A 21,506-nucleotide genomic window follows, 5' to 3' on the forward strand; every position below is an offset into this window, starting at 1 on the left:
CTCACTTAGCAAATAGTCCGATTGACTTCAAGGTACTGTTCAGCCTGAGTCAGGATGGCAGAATCTGGCCTGTGGTCTTTATCACTGAAGCTTCCTGAGCTGTCCGCTAAACTTTAGCATTTCAAGGGCTATCATCTGCCTCCCTTACATCTTGAGTATTCACATTGGTGTCACCTGTGTAAGTGTTATCAGGGTTGGACCATTAGGCTCTTCCAATTGGTTTAAAAGCCAAAAAGTAAAACTTCCATAAAGGAGATGAGGTTTCAAATTGTAAGGGTGAAATAACATAACAATTTGGTTTTGTTCTCCTGGAGTGGCTAATCAGCATAATTAATCTAGCCCTGTGGTTGATGCTAAAGGGAATGCTGTTCTGGTGATTGCATCAGATAAACTATACACAAGAAAATATACTTTGTAGGCTGTGGAGAAGGACTCTCTAAGTCTCTGAAGGAGAAGGCTGAGTAAGAGCTAAAATGGCTCAGAACAGCCAAGATCAAAACATGCTGTAAAGAGAGATGAAAAATGATATCCTGGGGTAAAGCCACATTAGCCTGCTTGCTCCTGATGGTAGAATAGGAGTAAAAGTATTTTGGTATATTAGAAAGTAGCCATTGATTGGCCAAAGAAACCTTCATTAGAGCAATTTACAGCACACTTTGTGTGTTAGTCTGTCTAGAGCCACCAGACTCTGGCAAGAGAGAGGAAGAAAACCCAAATAAGAGAGGGGCTTATAGAAATCCCAGGGCATATAAATATTTATAGCATAGAAAGTGAATCTTGTGAACTAGTTAACAATAATTCCTGTGTTTACATGATGAAAAATGTGCATGTTTGATTGTGATTCTAATCTCAATATACAACTTCAATCAATAAATATTTCTTTAAACCGATAACCCTCTGGAAGATTATATCCCACACTGGCTGTACAATTCTGCTTATATACAATAGGCTGCAAAAATTATGGCTACTCCCATATTAATGCCTTTTTGGGCACTTTGCCCACAATTTACATTTTAATATTCACAATTCCCTGGAGGGCAAGCAGACAGAGAGAGGGGATGCAAGCGTAATGTTAAGGAGTACTTGTGGCACCTTAGAGACTAACAAATTTATTAGAGCATAAGCTTTCGTGAGCTACAGCTCACTCACGAAAGCTTATGCTCTAATAAATTTGTTAGTCTCTAAGGTGCCACAAGTACTCCTTTTCTTTTTGTGAATACAGACTAACACGGCTGCTACTCTGAAGCGTAATGTTAAATCTGATGTAATATTTTACTATAGTGCAGAACGAGGGTGCCTGAATCCCACATCTGTATATTTATTAGGGCTGTCAATTAATTATAGTTAACACAAGCGATTAACTCAAAACAAATTAACTCAATTCTGAAAATTAATCACGATTAATCACAGTTTTAATCGCACTGTTAAACAATAATAGAATGCCAACTTAAATTTATTGTAAATATTTTTTGGATTTTTTCTACATTTTCAAATATATTGATTTCAGTTACAGCACAGAATACAAAGTGTACAGTGCTCACTTTATATTATTTTTATTACAAATATTTGCACTGTAAAAAAGATAAACAAAAGAAATAGTATTTTTCAACTCACCTTATACAAGTACTACACCTTATACAATTCACCTTATACAAGTAGAATTCAATCTCTTTATTGTGAAAATGCAATTTACAAATGTAAATTTTTTTTGTTACATAACTGTACTCAAAAACAAAACAATATAAAACTTTAGAGCCTTCAAGTTCATTCAATCCTATTTCTTGTTCAGCAAATCGCTAAAACAAACAAATTTGTTTACATTTACAGAGATAATGCTGCCCCCTTCTTATTTACAATGTCACCTGAAAGTGAGAACAGGCCAGGTATTCGTATGGCACTTTTGTTGCCGGTTTGCAAGGTATTTACGTGACAAATATTCTAAACCAGCGGTGGGCAACCTGTGGCCCATGGGCCACATGCTGCCCATTAGGGTAATCTGATTGAGGGCTGCAAGACATTTTGCTGACATTGACCATCCGCAGGCATGGCCCCCCAAGCTCCCAGTGGCTGCAGTTCGCTGTTCACGGCCAATGGGAGCTGCGGGAAGTGGCAGGCCTCTGGCATCTGGCCACTGCTTCCCGCAGCTCCTATTGGTCAGGAATGGTGAACTGCGGCCACTGGAAGTTGCGGAGGGCCATGCCTGCAGACGGTCAATGTCAGCAAAATGTCTCGTGGCCCACAATCAGATTACCCTGATGGGCCGCATGCGGGCCTCAGGTTGTCCACCACTATGCTAAACATTTGTAAGCTCCTTCATGCTTCGGCCACCATTCCAGAGGACATGCTTCTATGCTGATGACATTAAATTTTTAACTGAACTCCTTGGGGGGAGAATTGTATGTCTCCTGCTCTGTGGTTTTACCCACATTCTGCCATATATTTTGTGTTATGGCAGTCTCAGATGACGACCCACACATGTTGTTTGATTTAAGAACACTTTCATTGCAGATTTTACAAAACGCAAAGAAGGTATCAATATGATATTTCTAAATATAGCTACAGCACTCAACCCAAGGTTTAAGAATCTGAAGTCCCTTTCCAAAATTTGGACAAGGTGTGGATCATGCTTTCAGAAGTCTTAAAAGAGCAACATTCCAATGCAGAAACTACAGAATCTGAGCAACCAAAAAAGAAAATCAACCTTCTGCTGGTGGCATCTGACTCGGATGATGAAAATGAATGTGTGTTAGTCCATGCTGCTTTGGATCATTATCAATCATAATTTGTCATCAGCATGGAAGCATGTCCTCTGGAATGGTGGTTGAAGCATGAAGGGGCATACAAATGTTTAGCATATCTGACATGTAAATACCTTGCAATGCCAGCTACAACAGTGCCATGCAAACTCAATTCGCTAAACAAGAAGTAGGACTGAGTGGACTTGTAGTCTCTAAAATTTTACATTGTTTTACTTTTGAGTGCAGTTATGTAAAAAAATTCTACATTTGCAAGTTGCATTTTCACAATAAAGATACTTGTATGAGGTGAATTAAAAATACTATTTCTTTTAACTTTTTACAGTGCAAATATTTGTAATAAAAAATAATAATATAAAGTGAGCCCTGTATACTTCGTATTCTGTTGTAATTGAAATCAATATATTTGAAAATGTAGAAAACATCTAAAACTTTTAAATAAATGGTATTCTATTATTGTTTAACAGTGTGACTAAAACTGTGCTTATTTTTTTAATCTCGTGATTAATCACAATTCATTTTTAATCGTTTATAGCCCTAGTATTTATATGTATTGACAAACTGACATGTCATGAAAACCAGACACTTTTACCAGTATTACATTTATGTGCATAGTGAAACTTCCAACTTTAGTCATAGTGCATGCAACTAAATATTATGCAGTATAAACACCAATGAAGTTGGCATATACGCTGTGAAACTGGAGAGCAGACCTTCACATCAGTAGGAATACCCTAAGAGAAAGACATTGGTGTTGCTTTTCTTTTCTAGGTAGGCTAAATATTCTTTCCTCCATGCAGCAAAAAGGAACATTTGCTATACAAGATGATCACAAGATCTCTTGATGACACAAGTCTAATTTTAGGTCTGAAATGGATTTATTCCAACTAACCAGACATCTAGTTCCAACTCAGAACTTTCAAACAATATCCCGAGTGCTCAAGCCACATTATTTTGGATTGCAACTGGGTCACACAGACAAAGGCAAAGTATTTGGAGACCATAAAGATCTGACAACAGTAAAGTTTTGTTTTAAAAAAATAGAAAGTTCTAACTTGTTTCGTATGTTTTTTAAAATCATATTTTGACTTGATTTACTCTTGTCAAAGTTGTATGATTTATTTTCTATCATAAGACATTAATCATGTCTCTTAGAACTCTCTTTTCCCCTCTGTATTTAAAGAAATGTAATATATACTCTCTCTTCATTATTAACAAGCACACAAATCAGATGCCCCTGGGCTATCCCTCCAGTTTAACAGAGTGCACATGTCTGTACAACATGTAGTATCTTGTCTTCATTTGAATATGTGTTGAACAACCTAATAGTTTAACAGCAGCTGAAAAGCATTTAGTAATTGAATTACCTGAAAGTACTTTAGACTCAGATAATGGTACTGTCTGAGAATATACGCAAAATGAGATTATAGACATGATCTAGGTACAGGATTTTAGTCTATTTGGATACTATGCCTATACATACACACACATCAGAGCCCTTAAAAACAGACACATTGAAATGTACAGGACAATCATGCTCACTAATTGGAGAATTGCTTTGAAATTAACAAGATGAAATCCAGTAAAGACAAGTGCAAAGTATAGCACTTTGAGGAGGGAAAATCAAGTGCATAACTACAAAATGGGGAATAACTGGCTAGGTCATAGTATTGCTGAAAAGGATCTGAGGGTTATCATGGATCACAAACTGAATCTGAATCAACAATGTGATGCAGCTGTGAAAAAGGCTAATATCATTCTGGGGTTTATTAACAGAAATGTCACATGTACAATACAAGAGGTAGTTGTCCCACTCTACTCGGCACCAGTGAGGCCTTAGTTAGAGTATTGTGTCCGGTTCTAGGTGTTACACTTTAAGAAAGATGTGGACAAATTGGAGAAAGCCCGAAGGAGAGCAACAAAAAGGATAAAAGGTTTAAAAAAAAAATCCTCAATATGTTTAGTTTTGAGAAAAGATTTATGGGAGGACCCGATAACAGTCTTTAACTATGTTAAGGGTTATTATAAAGAGGACTGTGATCAATTATTCTCCATGTCTACTGAAGGTAGGACAAGAAGTAATGGGCTTAATCTGCAGTAAGAGAGATTTAGGTTAGATATGAGGAAAAACCTTCTAATTATAAGGATAGTTAAGCACTGGAATAGGTTTCCAAGGGAGGTTGTGGAATCTCTGTCACTGGAAGTTTTTAAGAACAAGTTGGACAGACATGTTGTCAGGGATGGTTTAGGTTTACTTGATCCTGCCTCCGCGCAGGGAGCTGACTTTGATGACCTTTTGAGATCCCTTCCAGCCCTATGTTTCTGTATTTCTTGCACCGCTACTTGTGAGTAGGGAAAGCAACCAATCAGCTTTAAAGCTGATTTCTTTCCCTAAATGGGGGCTGCAATCAAATGAACCTCGTAAATGAGCAATTTCTCATTCACACTGGTGGAAGCAAGACAGATCTCTTCAGTTTCCTCTATTAGTGGCCATCACAATAATACCTGAGATTAGAATTGGGCCCCAGGGCTGTGTACTGTTTCAGACAGTTGAATCCCATCACTCCATAGAAGACCCAGTGGGCCAGATCCTAGTATGTGTTTAGTCTGCTTAATATTGTTTTTGTGGTGTAAAGCTGGCATTCCATAAAGCTGGCTCTATTCCGCCATCATAGAGGTGTTCCAGTAGCTCCTACCCCAACTATGCCTCTGACATAGAGGGTACAGCAGGGGAGGGGAGGGGAGGGCCTTGTTTGAGTGCTCTGATGATCCCTGAATACCTGAGAGTAATTTATGCCAGAGCCTGGTTTATTCAGGGGTGAATAAACATGGTTTAAAACTAGGTTTATTTCATATTCCCTCCCCCTTCCCTCTCCCTCCTCTAGTCTTTCGCCAAGCTCAGCTCGGCCATCCCAGGGACTCTGGGTCAAAATGATTGAAGTTACTCAAGACATACTTTGTAAGCCCAATAAATAATAAAGCATTGTCTTTCCCACCCTACCACTACCACCACCATAGCCATCTAGGCCTGGTGTTTACAAATAGGTGAGGACAAATGCAGTAGGGGAAAATGGACGTAGTGCATGGGCCACATTATCACATGAGTGCTGTGCCCCAATGGTGACTCATCTGTTTTTTATTTTGTTGGTTTTTAAAACCTAGCCTTAGTCCTTCAGAAAATGTATCTTTTTCAAAATGAAAAAAATAAAAATAGATTAAATGACCTATGGGTTTTTTCAAAGTTTGCTTCCTTTTCCCCCTCCCTTCCCTCAATTCCTAGAATGCTTCTGAATTTTCATTCCTCTTTCATTAGTGAATATCTGTTGGCTGAGAGAAGAATTGTTAATGGTATGTCTTTAGGTTCTCCTTTGTTAACAACATTATGCTAGTTGTCAGCTAAGCAGAGGCAAAAAAGAAGCCACAGTTTACATAATCCCTACAATTATTAAAAGAGCACTGGTTGGTTTACTATGTATTGGTGCTGCTGTGCACATAAACGACTTAAAGGTTCTAGAGTGCTCAGGTGCCTTTCATTTCTGTGGCACTGGTTCAGTTCTGCCCCAAGATGTTACAATCTGATAGTTGTTTGGTGACCATTAGGAATGAATTGGTTAATACAGTTCCTAGTGGAAAATGTCCACATCACGCACCATCTCAAAACGCACCTTTGTTGAGAATCTCAGCAGAGAGTCCAAGAACTGAATGGGCCTGTAGACTGAGCTACTGTCCCTCCATGAGAGGGTTGAGACACCCTGACACAGTATTGTGAGGAAGTTTGCATTCTCTCTGCAGCTGTTATATAGTAAAGCAGGAGACTTCAATCTTTAGGGAGAACAATTTGTCACTTCTCACCAGCACTAACTTTTGCTTAAAAATCAAAACTTGGGGTGAAATCCTGTGTGTCTTGTAGTAACAAAAATATGCTTAAAAGGTAAGTAAAAGTGGGTCCAAATTGACCATTTCTAAATTAGTGAGAATTAAGAGACTTCTAGACCAGTAGCAGATGAGATGACAAGTGTGGTATCTTCTGGAGGGATGTCTGGTTCTCTGTCACAGGGTTGTTCTGTTTGGATCAAGACTACTTGATGAGAGAGCTTTTCAAAGGCACATATAGCATTTAGCTGCCCATCTCAGTCACAGACGTTAAGAGGGCAGCATCATGATTATCTAGTCTGACCTCCTGCATATTGCAGGCCACAGAACCTCACCTACCCACTACTGTAATATGTCCATAACCTCTGGTGAGCTACTGAAGTCATCAATTCTTGATATAAAGACCTCAAGTTACATAGAATCCACTTACTTATCCACATACATCCATTTACTCTAGTTCAACTAGCAAACATCCCAGGCCCCATGCTGCAGAAAAAGACAAAAACAAAAAACAAAAAAACCCAACCCCAATATCTCTTCCAATTTGACCTGCAGGAGAATTTTGTCCTAAAACTCTTTTATGCTCCTTTGAAAACACCAGCCTAAATTATCACTAGTGGTGAGACATTTATTCCCAAAGTTCAAGAATTTTCTGTGTGTAAGTGATGAAAAAATTATGTAGCTATTTTTAATACAGTATCCAAAATTTGTAAATAGGTTCCAGACGAATACATCATATTCTGCACCTTGAACGGTGGATATTTTGTTTGATATGCTCTATCAAACCAAGGGCAAAATAAATATATTATAGGGCAATAAATGTCTGGATTGTTAATACATGTGTGGAAATGTGACTTGATTAGGTCACAGTTAATAAGGATAAACATCTGTATAATTGAAATGATTATATTTTCTCTGTTCATTTGTGTTAATAATGACAAAAAATAAAAGGGTTTTTAAAAAAACCATCTGGATTGCTAAAGGGTAAAAGCAAACAGACTTGTTAGAATTGTCTATATATGTATGTACATATATGTACATTTTAAAAGCTTTTAGGAACCCTCTCGTAAATGTGCATGTTATATTATTTTTCTTCAAGGATTGATATATTAACTTTTTACCTTCTAAGAAAAACCTTTCAGTTAAATCCAGGCTTGCAACACTAACTGAAATATTTCTCCCACATTCAAACCCATACAGAGGGCCATTGTCTTAAGCCTAGTGACTTGATATGATGTCATAAATGCTTGTCTTTCTGAGCAAGAATTGGAGGTAGCTTTGATTTATTATAGCCAGTGCTGCTGCCAACACATGGTTCTCAGACCTTCACATTAAATGAAATGACATAATGACACAAGTCCAGCAGCCTAAGGTGATATCATCAAGCCATTTAAAAACAATTAGCACAGTTACTATGTTTATCAGATTAATTTAGAACTTTGAACATTTTCATATTTTAATATTTCAAATTATGGACCATCCAAGTTCATAAGAAGACTAATCTAGTGCATTATATAAAAGAAAGTATTTTAAAATAATTAACAATGATAAATCAAATATATTTATCATTCCTTTGCACAGTAAGAACCTGATCTTTGCAAAGGTTTGGGATTACTCAAGTGAGTAAAATTACTCCCATGCACAAGTCTTTGCAGGATCAGGCATTATGTTTGTTATTTTCTCTTTTATAAACTGTGATCTCATTGTGGTAATTTGTTATTAGTATGTCTCAGAGTGGAGCAAATTCAGTTTTTAATTTTTCATTGTAATGAGCTGAGAGTCTGCAGTGCAGAGTGTTATCTCACCACCACAAAACAGTCCTAAAACAGCATGCTTATTGACATGTGAGACTGCTGTATTAAATTAAAAAATAGTCCCGTCCATGCTAATAGTGCTAATAGATTCTGAACAGCTGCAGGGCTTTTTGTTGTTTGTCATTTTAACACTGTTTTGTAGCTAGAATCGCAGTGTCTCTTTCAGCTTGGTGTCGTTTAAAGAAGACATTTGAGCTGACAGCCAATTTTAAATATTTGACCTGATAGTTTAAAGTAGATTAGGTTAATACTGTTTTCTGTTAAATATTAACTCCAGAGCTATTAATCATATTCTTGGTATCACATGGCTTCTCCCCACACATAATATGGGGAATCTTATGTCACATGAAGCAAAACAATCTAAGTGTCATAGGAGTCCCAAAACTGAATGACAGAGGCCCAGCAATTAGCTTCATGGAAAATTATGTCTTCTGAAGGGTGCATTTGAGACTTAGTACCAGGTATCTGGCCTCAGGTTTCTAAAGGTTTGAAGTTAGCATGAACATAAGACATAAGGTAAATGGTGTTAGATACATCATGCTTTACCACTACTCTCCTGTTGGCTGTTGACCTGCCACAGCCATGGCAAAGAAATGCACTGGCTTGGTGCCTAAGCTAGAAGAAGAGGTCTTCATAATGCAATATTTATGGGGCCAGGCTGCTAGTGTAAACTAGTGTGGCTCCATTGGGTATGTCTAGACTCTATGCTGCAGCTGGAAGGTGTGATTGCCAGCATGGGTAGACAGACTTGTGCTAGTGTGCTAAAAATAGCAGTGTGAACGTAGCGGCACAGGTGGTGGCTTGCGCGAGCTGCCTGAGTTCCATCCCAGGGGGTCGGCAGGGTTGAACTCAGGTGGCGAGCCTGGGTTTCCACCAGGGCTACAATGTCCACACTGCTATTTTTAGTGTGCCAGCTTAAAGTGAGCTAGTGCCATGCTGGAATCACATCTCCCAGCTGCAGTGTAGACATATCCAAAGACATCTTTGGAGCTATGCTGTTCGCTTGACCCAAATAAAGGTCATGAAAGGACAGTAGGGATGGGGATATCCATTAGCCGGTATATGAAGCCCTTCTTAGCCTTATAATGTGACAAAGCAAATACTTGTAACTTGTTTGTGGTCTAAAGAAATGCTCTGGTTTCCAGGATAATAAACTGATTCCACAAACAGAGCATCCTGTAATAAAACTTGAGACAGGCCAGAGAGAAGAAAAAATGCCCTTAATTAATTTTTGATAATGTGCATAAAACATATGAGACCTCATCGCCCCCGTGTCATCATTTGCAAAATTAATGCAAAACACCATCCGTCTGACCAATAGCCTTTTTATACCAGCTTTGCACAGGTGCAAATCACTAACAAACTGGCCATGTAGTGGAGAATCAGAGCCACAGTTTCTTCTAAACTCTATTTGAAAAGTATCAGCTGCTGCATGTTACCAGCTTTTGCTATTCCACTTGACAGAGTTACATATGTTGGACAGAAGCAGATACTGGATGGAATGTCACAAATACACTGCAGTATTTCTTAGTGTAGCAATCAGTGGCATATCTGTCCTCTACAAGTCAAGTAATATAGCCATCCATTCCTATAAAGAGACTAAGGCCTGATAAGAAAACTAACTGTAATAGTTTTCATCAGCTCCTTTCTGCAGACACACTCATCTTTACAAATGTGATTCTAGCTCTTCTGGGTAATTCCTTGAAAACAAAGATCCCACAGGGCCTAATTCTCTTGTCTTGTACCTGGTGAAGATATTTATACTTCCGTAGAAGTGGAGGAAATGCTACTGTCGTTATTTGGTAGAATTTTTTACTCTCATTTTACACACATGTAAAAGACTGTAAAAGGTGCAAGACAGTGGAGAATCAGGCCCACATTCTTTAGCAATTTCAGCATTAATGCTTTTTTTCCCTCTCCCAGTACAATACCTATATTAGTAATGAGATTAGCAGATAAACAGTATTTAACACAGAGGACCTTTTTATTACACTGGAAAAACACTTTGGGGGATTTAATAGATAAGATTTAGCTGAACTAGTTCAGAAACCTCCAACTACATGTCCAAGTAGCCACTATTTACCTGGAGACCTCATAAATTAAGAGGTGCACAAAAGTTGGTGTAATTGACTTCAGTAAATCTGTGTAAATTGCTGTAGCTTGCATGCTGATGGAGGTGGAGGAGGTGGGATTGTAGCAAGAAAAAAAACAAACGGGATATAAGATTAAGCAGGACCCAGACTTTGTCTTTTCACCTTCTTACATCATCCCATTGGTTACTTTTCTGGCTACAAACTCACTCTTGTGCCACACTACATCCTGAAGATTACACCTACACATCATTGCGGGGCCTGATCCACCTCTGTATTACAGTTGTATACCAGTGTGACTCCACTGAACACAAGGTTAGCATGTCTCTTGGCTCATTCAGAACTGCCTTACATCAGTTGTCTGACAGTGCAGTAAATGGAGTTACACCAATGTAAAGCTGGAGTAAACCAGTGGTGAATCAGGCCCACACTGAGGGCTGAATCCTTTCCCCCGTTCGGCTACTGAGACAGTGCAAAGCAGCTGGAAAGCCAGAAAATGGCAGCCAAGGATTCCCCCAATGCAAGGGTATCCTCAAGTTGTGCAAAGCTGGGATAGTCTGCCTCCCACACTCACTTCTGCATAGGAGGCATTTTGGGGGCCAAACCTTCAATTGCCACAGCTACAGGCTGTTCTAAATTATTCTGGGGGCCTTTTCAGCCCCATGCTGGCCCAGGATCAGAAGAGTGGAAAGCCACCCTCCTCAGATGTAGCAGCGATAAGTTTGGTGCACCTGAGGACTGAAGCCACACTTATCAACACATAACTTTCCCCGCCATTCACTTTGCTACTGAATATGACCTTCACTGAGTTGCCCCTTTATAAATGTGCTGAAGACAGAAACAAGAAAATATACTATTGCTAAGTGAGGAAACAAAGGTGTGCACTGCAAAGGGTGTGAAAAAGAATAGCCTGAGGTAATAGAACAGTGGTGGGCCACTGGCATGCGGACCATCAGGGTAATCTGATTGCAGGCCGCAAGACATTTTGCTGACATTGACTCTCCGCAGGCACGGTCCCCCGCAGCTCCCAGTGGCCGTTGTTTGTCTTTCCCTGCCAATGGGATCTGCAGGAAGCGGCAGTCAGCACGTCCCTGCGGCCTGCCACTTCCCACAGCTCCCATTGGCCGGGAGCGGCGAACTGCGGCCACTGAGAGCTGTGGGATGGCCGTGCTTGCAGATGGTCAATGCCAGCAAAATGTCTCACAGGCCACAATCAGATTACCCTGATGGGGTGCATGCGGCCCATGGGCTGCAGGTTGCCCACCACTGTCATAAAATCAGTATTCCTCAATGCTTCGCCCACCAGCCCCATGTGCCACCATTCAACAGTGCCACCATAAGATTCATAGGATGTGTCTAGACCGCAAGGTGGGAAGGTCCCAGAGGCTGGGCTGCAGGCCGAGTCAGAATGTCTACACCGCAGTTAAGCAGCCTATCAGCCTGAGCCTCGTGAGCCCGGGTCATCTGGCATGGGCCAGCTGCAGGTGTAACATAGACATACGCATAGACTCATAGTTTTAAATGAATGAGATACTGCAAGGGTTATTGAGCACTGAATTGTCAGTGGATTATTTTGGAATTACTTAGCACAGGTGTTTCTATAACTGTGATATATTGGGAAAATTCAGTATTCAGCGATCCTTGTATTTCCAGCTGTGCCAGGCTTTGTGCTAGTGCAGTGAACCTAATGTAAAACACATGAGGATCTTGTGAAAGGTATTTTCTTACAGTCTCTATGCTTCTCTGTTTATTGAGGTATGTTTCTTTGGTCCTGTGTTTTCATAAAGGGCATAATCTGGGTTTTATAAAGCTGTCCTTGAACCTGGAATCTCCTTCCCTACAACCAGTACATTCTGAACCATGCTAACTAGCATGCAGCATGTGAGCAGGTGAAAATAGGAGAAGGAGGAATCTGATGACAGTCCATTATCCATAACACATGCATCTTGAATGGCACTTGTGCATCTGTTATGTATTTAAGCATGTTTTTACTAGTAGCCCAAGAAATCTTGAAGCAAGTGTTGCAAGCATCTGTGTGTAAAGCAATATAGAAGGAGCAAAGTTAACGAGGGACTAGAGGTTGTAAAACAAGGGTAGCAAAGTGCATTCACCAGAAGTAAAAATTGAGAGCATTAAAAGAAGTTAAGTATAGCTAATATACGCACGCATATTAAATGGACTAACAGCTCTTTTAAAGGTTCAAAATCCTCAAACACACGCATATACTTGAAACTGAATTGTTAGGTCACAGTACCCAGAGATATTTCATTGGTATCTACTCTACCCTAGCAGAATAGTTATTTTTATACCCTAACAGATATCCCGTGATATTGTCATAAATTGCTAGCAGTGCCTAAGAACTATGAAAGTCTCTGCAGGCTTTTATTAGGGCAAAAAGATAAACCCTCACATGAATCCAAAATCTCTGCTCTCTGTATTTAAGTTTGGTCTGCCTAGAATAAATATGTTTATTCAAACTCCTTGAAGTCATTTAGGCCCAGATTATTAAAGGTATTTAGGCATTACTGTGCTCAGCATTGCAATGCCTAACTGATTTAGAAGCTCAAATCTCATTTTCAAAAGGGATTAAGACACTTAGGAGCAAAAAGCCCATTGATAGTCAATAGGATTTAGGCTCTAAGTGCCTAACTCCCTTCTGCAAATGACATTTAGACTCCTAAATCAGTTATGTGTTGCAGTGCTGAATGCTTAAATACCTTTAAAAATCTGGGCCAGAGAGGCCTGTCTGGCCCTTCTAATTTATAGTTCACCTGATCTAGGAAGTGAGAGTCTTTTCCCTGTCAACTGCATGTGCTGCTGGATATCCAGGAAAGGCAAAGTCCTCTCTCCCTCTGAATTGCCTTTATTAGAGAGAGGCTCAAGATTTTTTTTCATGGTCAAAGGTCTGCTGAAGTAGCAAATTCCATACCAGTCACCCTTCATGTTTCAGAGCGGGGCATTCTCTCTATGACTGACAGGTACAGCCTCTTCAGCACACCTTTGGGGCAGGAGATGGAGGAAACAATTTGTCCATAATAGGAGCAGGTTTCTTCTTGCTATGCAGAGTCCGGACTAACATTCTCCCAGAGTTGGCATTGGTAGTTTGGATCCAGCTCGCTCCAACTTGTTGAATATTTCACACCCATTGGCTGGGTAGTAGGAAGCAGAGATTAAACACAGTTATGTAAGAGAAAAAATAAATGAGATTCCTGGTCTTTCCAAAAAAAAAAAAGAGCCTTATAATCAAAAACCCCTTGTCCATAACAATATTGTAATTTATCTTTGCAATTTTATTTCTGTTGAACTCTGAAAGCCCCATCTCTACCTTATTATTCTGGAGTTTACCAAATGTGCAGACATTTATCAAATGGGCCATCAGTAGCAGTAGAAATGCAGTAGTACATCCAAGTTAAAATTTTTGCTTTGATTACTACAAATCCATGGAGCCCTTGGGTCCAAGGCTTCTACTGCAGCACAGCTATTTGCAAATAGATTTTTATAGCACATTAGTGCTGAAGGAGAGTCCAAAGAAAATAGTCCTTTTCAATATTAAAACCAGCTGTGACTTTCTTGTGCTGATGACTCATTCATTTTTTTAATAGGGTGGGAGAACTAAGCAAAAGACACAGAGAGTCTTATTCAAGACGTTGTTTGTTTTGCAAAGGGTATCCTAGCCACAAGCCAACTTGATCATACCAATATGCAACTCATGTTTATTTAAAACCTTTTTTCTCTTAACAGTTCCAATTATAAAAACAGAACCCAGTGATGACTATGAGCCTGCTCAAACCTGTGGACCAATGAACCAAGGATTAAACCCTCTCTCTAAACCATACTACAGCCAGCAGATCATGATGCCTCCTGATCCTGGTTCGTGCCTTGTGGCTGGCTTCACTTCCTGTCAGCAGAGAAACACTGTGATGTCATCTTCCCCCAACTCAAGCCCCAAGCTGCATGATCTTTCATCTTCTGCTTACAAGTGCATCACCAACCCAGGCCACAGTCACCTAGGACTTCAGCAGCCCACTGGAGGTGTCCCCACCATACAGGAAGTGCCAAGGTCTATAGTTGTGCACCCAAGTTCTCCAGAGCAATCATCTCTCATCATGCTGCAGCCGCAGGTGAGTCAACATCTGAGCAGTAGCTGTTCCCTTGGTTACCAACAAACACTCTATCCCAACAGTCCCTCTTCTCCAGTTCCATCTGTTACCCAAGAGCCAACCTATTTGCAGTCCTGCAGTCCAACTCACTCATCCATAATGGGTCAACAGCAGCACCAACTGCCGAAGGTTCAAAGAAATGAGTCTCCAACAAACCAACCACTGTCATTGCCAGAGTTGCATGAGGACAGTAATCATAATTTGGCCCCTATTCCTGTAATGATCAAGCGAGAACCTGAGGAATTGGACCAGTTGTACCTGGATGATGGTAAGTTTTCCACAGCTGTAGAGGTTTGCATTCAACCATATTGCTATATCAGTGAGTTCTTTTAACCCCCTTCAGAATTCTGATGGAAGAAAGTGCAAATTAACAGCTTTGTGGAATGGTGCAGAATTTTGCTCTGATGTTTTCTGTCTGAGAAAGAGTTCTTTAATTTTGTTTGCAATAACGAAACTGTATTTTTAAGCATTAAATGCTGTTAGTCACTGTAGAGCTAGCTGCATGACCAATAGCTACATTGCAATAATCTTAACCATATGGTCTTGGTTTCTGCCTATGCCAGTGACCTGTGAAATGGCAGTGAAAACATATTTAACATTGTCCTGTTCATAATGCAATGAAACTTCAGAAACACAAATCTGCTAACTGGAACTAAATGATAAACTGCTCTATTTCAGTTGAGAAAACTCAAATTAAAAACTGAGGCATGTCCTTCAGCTGATGGCTTTTCAGTCTGGTGGCATCTGCAGTTAAGGCTTTTTTCTTTAGTTCCTACTATGGATTTGTAGCCGATGTTTTTTTAGTTTGTAAGATTTTATATATATATATATATATACCCACGTATATATATATACACATACCACTCAAATGTTAAAATGCTGTGATGAACTTGTCAAACTTTGGTTTCCAAAGATTTATTAATGGAACATAATAAAGAGGGTAATCTGGAATTTGATTATATGACCTCCCTGAACTGTGATTTAGCACTTACCACTAAGTATCCCAGTAGTCTTCTGAACCTTCACCTTAATGCAATATGTGATCTCCCTTTCAAAAGCAATATATTTGTATATAATACACTATGCTGTTTTGAAAATGAATGTCTGTGAAATGTCTGTATTGAAACTACAGTAATTGGTACCAAGGAGCTTCTGAATATGATTGTCTTTCAGGGAGAAATTATAACAAAAGACAATTAATTTGACTTTTTTAATATAATTTTGGGGACAGTTATTCATTTGATTTCAAACTGCATGATACTTGCTGAATTAGGATAAAAAAATTAGTATTTTTGAGTTTGAATAACAGCATTTTGCTTTTCAGTTCTGGGAAAACATCTTTCCTTAATAGAGATCCTAATCAGTTACATGGCAGACAAATTGAAGAATTTTTCCTAATTAGGAGCACAGTTCATTAAAGTTTTACATGGCTGTTACACAACTTCACTGCATTTCTTTCTATGCTGAGTACAGGCTAGTCTTCATATAGACATTGTCCATTTTTTCCACATGCATACTGCTATGAGAAACAAGATTAAAGCTGATGCAACCCCCAAAATGAAATAAACAAAAAGTAAAAAGCCCCAATCAAATGAAAGATTGATAGAAAACAAAGATTACCCAGGGTGGGACTGATCACAAGATTAACATCTAAGATCTATATGTAATAATCTTGGAGATTCAATCCATATCAGTAGCCATCATGTAACTATGCCTCCAGAAAAGCAGCACATTACCCCTCCACAAATTATACCCATCATCCCCTCCCTTCCTTTTTTGTTTAATGCAATTTATTTATTTTACAACTAATAAAAAAATTAAAAAGATCATTTTGGAAGAGAGAAGTATAGGAATATCAGAACTCTTTCATTCTGGGCCACACTGATAGGCTGGGCAATTGGTGCAGTCCCACTGGGAGAAACACCCCCTCAGCATTCAGAAGGGTTCTCTGCTGCTCCCCATTGGAGGGCCATGGTTGGAGCTCAGGAATGTTGGACGCAGGGGTGCACAGATCCACTAGCCAGAACCACCCCCCTTCCACTTCCCTCTTCCCCCCCCCCCCCCGTGAAGAGGAGCACAGCAATCTCAGAACCTGCTACAGCTCCTAGCTTGCAGTAGATGTCACAGGGCTACTCTGTTGATGCTCTGTGTTCTGGAAAGGAGAATTTCATTTCCCCACCCCAAGCTCATTTTCTCTGACATAGCATAAATGACTTTGGCACAGTAATTACTTTGCAATCACCGATCATTGTAGCCAGATAATGAAATCCATACTTCAGTATGTATCATACTATTTAAAGCCATTCTGTGACCAGCCACAGAATTAGAGACCGAGAAACAATCCCTGCTTTTATTAATAGTAAAAGAAAATACATGAATCTATTGTTACCTTACTTCCACAAACTAAGAATCACTCTCTAAAAGCAGTGGTAGCATAATATATATATATACACTTATTTAAGGGACAGAGGAAATTCTCCCAGTTGCATCAACATCTGATTCCCAGAAATGTACCTGAGAAACTGACAAACTTTTCTCACAACTATAATGTTATATCTCCTTTCCCACCTCATCTCGTTCTTTCCAACTGATTTACACTGTTTACTTCCCTTCCTGTCAGTGGCAATTTTATTGCTACTTATTGTTTCTATCATGTTCTATGTGCTAGTGCCAATAATAATGTTTTTTTACGTATCGATTACATTTGAAAAAAACCAAATTCACATTTCACCATTGCCGCCTCACACACTATCAGTCCCCACTACAGTTAATCAGAAGTTAAAGTAGTAGTAGAAGTCTGTCCTTTTAGGAGTGCCCCATCTTCCCCAACTGTCTCATTGCTTGCAAGTGTAGCGAATAATTTTTATAAGATTGTTTTAGTAAAGAGCCACCTTCTCAGACCAAAAGACCGATTGTAGAAGGATGGAATTTTGACCTACAGGCATAGTTCAGAAGAGCAGCTTGGTTACTGCAACATCTCTTGGTTTCCCAGTTATATATTACTCACTGAGGGCCAGATTATGATACCTTTGCTCACAGTGAATAGTGCATTATGGTCATGAATTGTTTCACTGAAGTAATTGGAGCCAATTGTAGGTACTAATTGTAGGTACTCTCCACTGGAAGTAAAGAGATCACAAAGTGGGTCTGATTAACTAGGAAAAAGACCCTTTTGTTTGTTTTTGTTTGTCTGCAATTAAAATCAAATCATCGCCATTATTTCCCATTAGTATTTTATCCATCTTCAAGTGGTTTTTTTTGTTGGAGAATTATGTAGACTATATGTATTTTGTAATAATATTTTGAATGTGGAAAAGCAGAACTCCAGTCAAACCAAGGAATAAGGAGACAATTTCATCTTTTTTAATAGATTAAAATCACCTTGTATTTATAATTTAAACATTGATTCAATCATGTCTCCTTCAAACTGTTATAGCTAATTAAACTTTGTTTCTACATCTTTGTGTGAATAAACAGTACAAAAGCCGTAAAAATAAGTTAATTTTAATGCACAGCATTCCTTCCCTCCTACCCAAAATACACCACCCAACTCCCCCTCTCCCTAAAAGTAATTTAATAAAATATAAGAAATCAAAACCAAAGGCTCTACTCTGTAAAAGAAGAAGTGCCAGTGATTCCATGAAGCCCAATAGCAACTTTTATGGCTATTGATTTTACATGGAAGGTGCTCAGATACCATGGTGATGGGTGGCAGTATAAAACCCTAAAATAGATAGACAGCATGCTAATGTGACCACAGGACAAATTAAAAATCCAACCCTGGTTACACAAAGTGACATTTGATTCAGAGTCTCACAAACTTGCCTTTTTTTTTCTCCTGGTTTGATTTATATGTCCCTAATTCTAATACATTTTAAGTAATCTTGGACCTGGAATAAACAGAATTTTTTCAGGTTCAGCCTGTGGGATCAAAGCAATATTCATTCATTTGGTCTGGAGTAATTCCAGACTTAGGCCATCTACATCACAGAGATCCTTGCAGAAAAGCAGTCAGTTTGCATATAAATATATGCACTGTAAATGATGTTTCAGTGTTGGTGTAATGATACTCAGCTAACATGGTATAAAGAAAAAACCCACTGAGGCTTCTATTTTGGCAAGTAAGTGTTGGTCTTGGCAATTTCATTTTGAACAAAAACCAACAGTTGCCACTTGGGCTACTGATTCGATTGGTAGCCTTTTTCAGTACATGAATATCTGTCTCAAAAACATTTATAAAACCTTTGAAACTCCCCTTGAAAAGAATACGAGCTATATGTGACTGTATTACTAATATTGACGTGTCTGGCTCAGTTTGCACTCCTGTGTCACATGATGCTGAGATTTAATCCCAAACAAGACTTTGACTGACTCCCAGTGCTGACACTGCAGGAGTAAGGGCTGAGATACTGTTCAAGGTGTTGTCCTTCAGATGAAAGAGTTAAAATGAGCTTTTATCTCTGTCTCATGGTGGTCATCCATGAAATTCCATATTTCTTTGCAAAAAGAATAGAAGATGCCCTCCATTCCATGACCAACACTCCTTACTCAGTGTGTGTGAGAGATATTGCTGATTGCCTAATGGCTGCTCCCTTAGCAGTATTGAACTCGGGGTCTGATCCAAAACCCAATGAAGTCAATGGGTATCTTTGATATGAAAGGTGCCTTATTAAAAAGAAAGAGGTATGTCCCAAGGAGAGGCTCCTGTACTGGGGAAAGGAGAAGATTTCATGAATTGCACAAGGATCTAACCTGGGTAATAGGAGCTATAGAAAACCCTATGAGACAGACCGACAGCTAAACACAAATTCTATTCTGTTAAGTGTTTTAAGAATCATTGATTTATCACCAATGGATCTTCAATACAAAGCCAGACAGAAGATTGTTCACAGGGCTCAAGATAACTGCTACATGAAGGAGAACTGGGCCCAGGAACAGTTAGCTGTCATTGGCATGCCAGGCCACTGGAGTACAAATGAGCTGTACAGAGCAGAATTATCACTAACTAGCCAAAGAGTCAGCTGCTTTGGGGAAATTAAGAACTGACCTGACCTTTTGCCCATCCCTGGAACCAAACATTATTTCATGTACTGAGATGTGAATGCTCCGTTAATGTTTATTTTACATTTTTGTATGCTTCTCCTTCCTGGTCTGAGTCATGACTTGTGCCAAAATATCACAAGAAAGTCCATTCTGATAGTATTTTCAGTTCAGTTTTGTTGACCAAGATGGCTCAGAGAAGTTTCCAAACTTCTGGTTGCTTTACTCATATGTTAGAAATAACCCTTTGTGGCCATAAGCAGCTAAGTAGAACTTAGTCTGTGGACTGGACAGGCTCTTGGTTAAACTCAGAATAGGTGAGGCCAAAGGTGGCTTAAAGTCATCTTCCCTGCCCCCACTTCCCATTCCTGTGCCTAGTGTAGGTTGGGTGGGACAAAGAATTGAGCCCAAATCTTCATATTGCGAGGTGTTTTAATGCCAAGAAACATCATTAGGGTTATGATTGGCACCCCAGCTTGCTGATACATTTTTTGAGCTGCAGCAGAATTATTTCCTGCCATTAAAAACATCAAAGGAATGGCTTAGCATTCATTGGTAATGATATCTCTGCAAGCAAGGGGGAAACACATTGGTACCTACAGGAAAGGGATTTCATTGTGATCTGTCTTCTCCACACATTTTGACAGTTATAATATATTCTTGCTCCCAGTTTTCATTTTAATTAGTACCGAGACAATAACAAATACATTTTAATAAAACAACATTTATGTTTTGAATAAAGGTTGTGCTTGAGCTACAAAGTTCAAGTTTGAAACTTGCCCAAAGCCCACGAGTGTTTGGACTCAGACTTTTGAGGTAAAATTCTGGCCTCACTGGTTTTTAAATTTGTTTCCTAGCACTTTTCCGTTGGGTCTGATTCCCAGGTGCTATGGATTTTAAGAACTCTCTTCTGCTGCTTTGAAAGTTAATTCCTCCCTTCCCCTGTTTTTTTTTTAAATAAAGGGTTGGCTTCTGCTCTTTATGCTATTGGATGTATATGTTTAACTCCCTGCATAGTGACGAGAATATATACATCATAAACAAAGAGGTGTCTGAATTTTTCAGTATGTGGCTGTCAGCAGTTACTGAAAACACATCATCAGCTTCTTTTTAAAACAAGTAGGCTTTTGCCCCCATAATTATCTCAGTACAGCTGAGTTTTATCGTTCTTTGACCATGAATGCGCTCTTTTCAACTTCTTTTTTTTAATCTAAAAAGGTAAATTGGGACCATTAAACTCCCAATAATAAGTAAAAGTGGCAAAACCACGGGTAAAGTGTTAGTGAAAGCTGCAGACTCCCCAGCCATTTCATTTTAAACATCGCTCTTTTAAAAATAACTTTTGAAGTAAAAGTTTAACTCGTGGATGTAATGTGAGCTATTGCTAATGTCATTCCCATGAATTGCTTATATTGTCGCACTGTTAGATGTCTGACAAGTCCATATATCTCCAATACAGTATATATGAAATTCGGTTGCCTCTAAACCATATGTTCATTTTTTATATCCCCGTATATTTCTGACGTGCACGTGATTTGGTGATATAGTTTATTTGAACAGGAACTGTAGCAGACGGAATTATTCTTTTGCTGAAATGTATCCTTTTTCATACATTTCAGTTTTGTGACTAAAGTGATTGGCTCTCAAGGCATTAAGTTTAGTCTGGTGCTGCCACAATTATGCCTTTGAAAACTTCTGAGTTCACTCTCTGATTTCCAGTAGTCCAGATGTCATTAGAACAACATGCAGGTAGTCTACAAAGTCCAGTAATAC

General features: G+C 39.1%; 1 protein-coding gene across 5 annotated transcripts in view; it reads left to right on the forward strand.

Annotated features, from left to right (window-relative positions):
• NFATC1 (nuclear factor of activated T cells 1) overlaps window positions 1–21,506 on the forward strand; it is a 148,640-nt gene that overhangs the window by 96,106 nt on the left and 31,028 nt on the right. For 3 of the 5 annotated variants that reach the window (XM_038393333.2, XM_038393334.2, XM_043508244.1), the window contains one exon: window positions 14,275–14,961. In XM_038393333.2, the coding sequence (XP_038249261.1) occupies window positions 14,275–14,961 (687 nt within the window). The remainder of the gene's footprint in view (window positions 1–14,274; window positions 14,962–21,506) is intronic. The other 2 variants (XM_038393335.2, XM_043508243.1) reach the window with 1 other exon arrangement.

The sequence above is a fragment of the Dermochelys coriacea genome, chromosome 2 (assembly GCF_009764565.3).
Source record: "Dermochelys coriacea isolate rDerCor1 chromosome 2, rDerCor1.pri.v4, whole genome shotgun sequence".
Taxonomy (NCBI): Eukaryota; Metazoa; Chordata; order Testudines; family Dermochelyidae; genus Dermochelys; species Dermochelys coriacea.